At 42.7% G+C, this 6243-nt stretch overlaps 1 protein-coding gene across 1 annotated transcript in view; it reads right to left on the bottom strand.

The window, feature by feature from the left end:
* Window positions 1-6240, bottom strand: part of LOC309497183 (E3 SUMO-protein ligase ZBED1-like) — a 164328-nt gene extending 158088 nt beyond the window's left edge. The window contains exons 1-2 of the mRNA XM_082167421.1: window positions 4808-6240; window positions 3526-4707 (exon numbers count right to left, since the gene is read on the bottom strand). Coding sequence (XP_082023547.1) covers window positions 4125-4707; window positions 4808-5943 — 1719 coding nt within the window. The 5' untranslated portion in view covers window positions 5944-6240 and the 3' untranslated portion in view covers window positions 3526-4124. The remainder of the gene's footprint in view (window positions 1-3525; window positions 4708-4807) is intronic.
* Between the last annotated feature and the right edge of the window lie 3 nt (window positions 6241-6243).

The raw sequence follows: 6243 nt of genomic DNA, 5'->3' as shown, positions 1-6243 counted from the left end.
CATTCCAAAATAGGAAACAAATTGTGATGTTTGGAGACACGAATATTTTTATAAAGCTTATAAAATGAACAAACAAACAAAAAACATTCCCATTTCTGTGATTTATGTTCAGGAATGCATCCACTGTTAAATCTTAATCCTCACTTATGAGAGCAAAGCTGCTTGAATGACTTGGCCGTCTGCAGGCTCATGCTGCTCAGGGTTATTATAGTTAACTAAAACTAAAACCATAAAAAAAATATAAAAAAAACTCAACTTATGCATGTAACCATGGTTCCCTGAGAGGGGAACAAGGCACTGCCTCCAATGATGACGCTATGGGAATGCCTCTAGCATGCCTGTGTAAGGCCTGCCCAATCAGTCCAATGACAGTTTCCGATAAGTGGGTGAAGGTTTACTGCGTGTTACTTTTCAGTGTTGCAAAGTAATTTAATTCTAATTAAACTTTTATCTGACTCCATTTTATTATGACCTCGGATTTAGGTTAGAATGCCAATTGGTTATTGGTCATTTATATAATAGTTTAGCAACACATTTAATTATTTTATTCAACTCTTTACTTTGTATTTTACCCGGTCATTAAGAATATATGTCACTTTGAGGTCCTCACGTCGGCCGTTTAACGTGGGTCTTACGATCACTAACTCGCCAGTTTTGATCGCTAAACAGAGGTAATTGGCTATTCGCACTTACTCAATCAAATATATTTTTGTATAGCTCCCCGTGGTCATTATACACTTGAATTAAAGTAATATTTTCTTCAGACAGAGGTCATGGCCACTACTACAGATATAAGCCAACCAATATTACTTTATCTGATAGTAGCTTTGGTTTGGTCATGCCATGGTTTCCTACCTACACTTAACTAAAGTAACATTACTTTAAACAGAGTGTTAGGTTTACTATTTAGGTTGGTCGAGCAACATTTTGCTGTCCTAAATGGAAATTCCCTTTTTGTCTTTACAAAACCAGGTACACTTAGTTCCAAATATTAGCCAGAACTCTAAAATCACAGTTGGTGTGCCCTATCCCACCAAGGCTTGGGAAGAAGTGACCCCCCTAGTTAAATGAGCCCTGACGCCTACTGGCGAAGCTTGACTGCGCGCCTCATAGGCAAGGGCAATAGCATCTCTCACCCATTGTGAAATTGTCTGTTTTGTGGCGGCCGCCTCTGTTACGGCCTCCATGACAAACAAATAGTTGCTCCACTAAACACCACTGGCTAGTGCGGTGGACGTAGGTCTGAAGAGCATGGACTGGACAGTCTGTGAAGTCTCTCCTGAACCACCGTTGTTTTAACAGGAAGCCTCAGCCACCAGGCTCCATGAACGAAGCAGGCAAGAAGAGGATGTTTCTCAAGTGGCACCCCGTCAATCAAGGCATGGCAAGAAGATAAAGCGGCCACATAAACCCTGGGAGTGACATGTGTCTGCTGATATATTTTTTCCTTTGTTGGAAGTGCAGAACTGAAGCAATCTGGCAGTTAACTGGATCTGCATTACGTGCAGTGCACCACCTTTCAAAGACACCCCATTTATTGGCATAACATCCTCTAGAGGAAGGAGCCTTAGCACTGAGAATGGTCTCTCTGATATCAGCTGAAAACCCAGTGTCCCTCAGTCGGTACCCTTCCGCGGCCAAGCATGAAGGTTCCACAACTCGGGCTGGGGATATTGTCCCCTGCGTTTGGGACTGAAGGTCCCTCCGGTTCGGTATCGCCAAGTGCAAGCCGTCGAGGAGAGATATTATTCCCGAGAACCAAACTCTGTTCAGCCAACTATCAGTAAGAGGAAAGGACCCTTGATGACAAACCTTGGCCAGGACTCCCACTAGGACATGTTAGCCCCTTAACTGCTGGAGAAAGTACTTCAGGGCCAGAAATACAGCCATCAATTCGAGGCAATTGATGTGCCAATCAAGATGATTCCTCCCCAGATCCCTTAGGCTGGACGACCACTTAAGACTGCTATCCAGCCCAACAGGGAGGCGTCTGTTGTTAGCATTCTGTGACGGCAAGACACACATAGAGTGGGACCCAAGGCAAGGACCTGCCAACACTGCTTGCTGCTGCAGAGCAAGTACCAAGACTTGCTACTGCCAAAACATTCACAGACATTGCTGTAAGCATGTAAAACATGCTACTGCTGCTGTACATGTAACATACATGACAGATTTACAGGTAGATCTACACAGGTGGAGCTGGGGAAGGTGGAGGGTTTCTGAAAGCGTGCTGCAGACCAGCTACCAGCAACACTACCGGTATTTGTTTGAATGTTGAGCCGAAGCTCATTGGCCGCTGAAGCAACAACAACCAATTAGCTATGTAAATAATGACATGATCGCTACCAAATGAGTTTAAGACTATCAGCCTGCACCATCTAGAGTTTCATGCCAGAACTAGGTAATTTTATACATATGTTCTCATATCCATATATTTGGTTCTATTGTAACAAGTAATAATCTTAAGGGTTACAGGGTTTTACACGATTATTTGGTTCATTTGTAGTGTGGGTTTGGTGATGTAATAAAAACAAACATCGTCACTTGTGTACCTTACTGCTTCTCACCACTGCTTCCTGATAGTTTAAGAGGACAAGTACTCGGAGTCGCCCCCTGTCGTTTCAAAGAATAGTACAACGGTGAGCTCATCAAGTATAAACACCTCGTCTGTTTTGGCAGGTGTGCGCACAGTAAGCGGAGACTCGCGGTGCGGAACCAGGTGAAAGTATAAACAAGGCTGTAATATTAATGCGCAACCAAACCGTGTATGTGTGCTGTCGACACACTGATTGCACATTGTATTTATACACATTTCAGTGCATTTACATTGTTTCCACACACATTCAGGATAATGATTTGTCATGTGTTTGTTGCTGTAATTCTGAATAGATCTGTGTATTGTAGTAGGTATGCAGTCAGATCAAGATGGTTGACTTAGGGTTTTTTTGGCATCAAGAAACCTCCATGTGGTTCTGCTCAGTATTGCAACTTGACTTGTCTAAAATGTAAACAAGCTCTTTGCTGTTGCACTTTACACATACTATACACTGTGAATTCTGAAAAGTTTTTTTTTCTTTCTGTAATGTGTTTTTATGGGTGCTTTGGTGTGCATACATTTATGAATTATATGGACTTCTTATATCATTTGGTTATTAAAGTGTACTTTTTTTGGAAAGACATCTAATTTTATAAATAAATAATAGTAAAATATTACATTAAAATATATTAAAATAAAGTAAAATATTACCTTTTATTTGGTTTAATTTGATGTAGGCTACTAAAATAACTAACACATTCAAAATATTAATAAAAACTCTAATAGAATATCAATGACATTAAAATAACACTGATGCTACTATTGTTTAAAGCTGTCTTCACACGCTATCAGAATTATTGTAAATACGAGTTACCCAGTTAAAAATTGGAAATGAACGCCCTCTCAAGTTATATTTACCACTGGGAAGTGTAGGGATAATTTTGATACCCAAGTAAGTTCCCGAGATGGGCAGGTCACAAACTTTAAACTAGGGATGGGAACGACACGGGATTTGGGAAATCGACTGTCGAGGCCCATGTGTCGACTTTTTGTCGGATTGTCGGCCTTTTTTTTATTTTTTTTTTTTTTAAAGAGCAGCAGCAATGCGGAGGGTGGAAAATATTCTACATTGTTGTACTAGTTTATTCTAGTCTCAAAAACATGGCTCTAGTGTCAAATTTTGACCATTGAAGCGGTAATAATAAAAACGAGAGAGAGAGTAGGCTAATTTCAAATGTTTATTCAACAACAGCCTTACAAACACATAAGACGTAGGCTAATTTTTGCCGTTCGGAATTTACAGAAATAAAACGGCCTGTCCATTAGTTAATTAGCTCTGTGCATGTAGCCTAAACAAGGCTCATTCATTCATTCATTCATTTCCGAATGAAAAAAATAACACTCTATATTATCATTATATAACATTAACATGCTTATCAAACGTGAAAATAAGCAACAATTAAAATTGAAAACAGCGTGCCCATTTTTTTTTAAACCACAGAAAAGGAGGCAGCATAATACCATCAACTCAACATAACAAATCAGCAGTGAAAATAAAATATACCAATAGGTATCTTACCATTTAGGCCTAATTTTTATTTAAGAACAGAAGCATATCCACATGTTTGGGTAGAAGGCGACTGCGGAGTCTACTCACGACCAGTCCCGCGGCTGAAAACACTCTTTCCGCTGGCACAGATGTGGCGGGGATGCAGAGGTAGGCTTTCGCTAGACGGCTCAGGTTTTTGAATCTGTACTCATTGAGAGACCACCAGAGCGCAGGATCCTGACTGGATGATATTCCTTCTTCGTTTGTGTAACGTTCTATTTCAGAATGGTCAGATGTGACCGTGTCCCCCATGAAATAGTCCTCTCCGAAGAATGAAACCATTGCATCCACCGGTTTTGCCCTTTTTGCGGGCCCGGACTCGTCACCTGAGACCACACGGAGGCCGGACAACAGATCTCTAACCTTTTCGTGCACAGCTTCCTTAACCTCGTTGGTCGTGAACTTTAGGTGTTTGTGACGCGGATCCAAAAAGGATGCGACGATGGCTGCCTTCTGTGCGGTGCCGGTATTTTCAGGTTCCATTCGAGAGGTGAGAGACTCTGACACTCTTCTCTTAAATTCTGAGACTTTTGGAGACTCCCCCTCGTCCCGCTGCAGGTGCCTGACAAGGAAGGCAATTATATTTTAATAGAATAATTCTCCCCATATAGACACAGAATCATACAATCAAAAAAAACAAAAAAAAACACACACAAACTAACCTGGAAAGCAGAGCAGCTGTAATCGGGTAAACGACTGACACCGACACTTCTTTTTCACTGCACAGTGCGGTTGTGGCCAACTTCAGGGCACGTAAAACTGGCAGCAGTTCTTCCATGGTGTGCCAGTTGGCATCGGTGAGATCCAGGGTCCTGGCATCCGACAATTTGGTCACCTCTCGGTCTGACAGAACTGCTGCTATGGTCCAACGTTGCTCGAGCAGGCGTTCAAACATATCATGGATAGAGTTCCATCTTGTCTTTACGTACTGGATGAGACGGTGAGGCTCCTTAAGTTGTATCGCCTGCTTCTTCTTGAGCGCCTCAGACGCAACCGTGCTGTGATGAAAGTGCGAGACAAGACGACTTGCCCCACCGACCACATTGGCTATGGAGTTCAGTTTGAAGCCATCATTGATGGCTAGCTGCAACGTGTGTGCAAAGCATCGGTGTGACTCCCATTCCAGGTGGCGAGAGGTTGCCACAGTTATATTAGTAGCATTGTCGTGAACGCAAGCTACAATTTTGTCGGCTATGCCCCAGTCCTCAGCTGCTGCTCTCAGAACATTAGCAAGATTTTCGGCGGTATGCCTCTCTGGCATGGCGCGTGTCTGCAGGATAGCAGTTTTCATTTTCCAGTCCTCAAAATAGTGAGCCGTAACAGTCACGTAAGACTCTGTAGTAAGAGCCGTCCATGCGTCTGTGGTGATGGCCAGGTGTTCTGCTGCACAGAGCAATTTACGGAGAGACGCAGCCTTATCCTCGTACATTTTTTCCAAACGCAGAGTCGTCGTTTTGCGACATGGCACTTGATAATCAGGCTCAAGAAAAGCCATTAATTCGCGAAAACCTGCCCCCTCGACAAAGCTGACAGGCAGGACATCTTTAGCTACCATGCTAGTCATTAAACCAGTGATTTTCTCTGCGCGGCGACTGTCCAGCTTTCGCACTCTGAAGGCATCCATGCTGCTCTGTGTCGCTGACGGCATCGGGTGTTTTCTGTCGAGGTGAGCCTGCATCCCTGACGTGGATGTGTGGAACGCATAATCTTTGCCGCACAATTTGCACCTCACTATTTTATCATTAATTTTGCTAAAACTCCCCCACACCTTGCTCCTGTTATTTGCCGCTGCCGCCATGTTGACTCTGTCGCCTGTCACACACACACACAGGGTCAAGTGGCGTCAACGGTCAAGTGGCGATCCCATTTAGAAAAAATTGATTGTTTTATTTCAAATGTTTTATTTCATTATGGGAAAAGTGGCACTTTATGATGTGTATTTGAATAGGAAATGTAATAAATTAAAAGCCCCCCCCCCAAAAAAAAAATGCAATTTGGAAATCCAACAAGCCCCGCCCCCTCGACATGTCGACATTCTATTTTTTTTGTCGAGTGGAGCATGTGTCGAATGTCGGTCGTTTTGTCGAGAAAAAGTCCC

Source organism: Leuciscus leuciscus (genome assembly GCF_965113295.1).
Source record: "Leuciscus leuciscus genome assembly, chromosome: 4".
NCBI lineage: Eukaryota > Metazoa > Chordata > Actinopteri > Cypriniformes > Leuciscidae > Leuciscus > Leuciscus leuciscus.
This window is presented reverse-complemented; position numbering and strand designations above follow the sequence as displayed.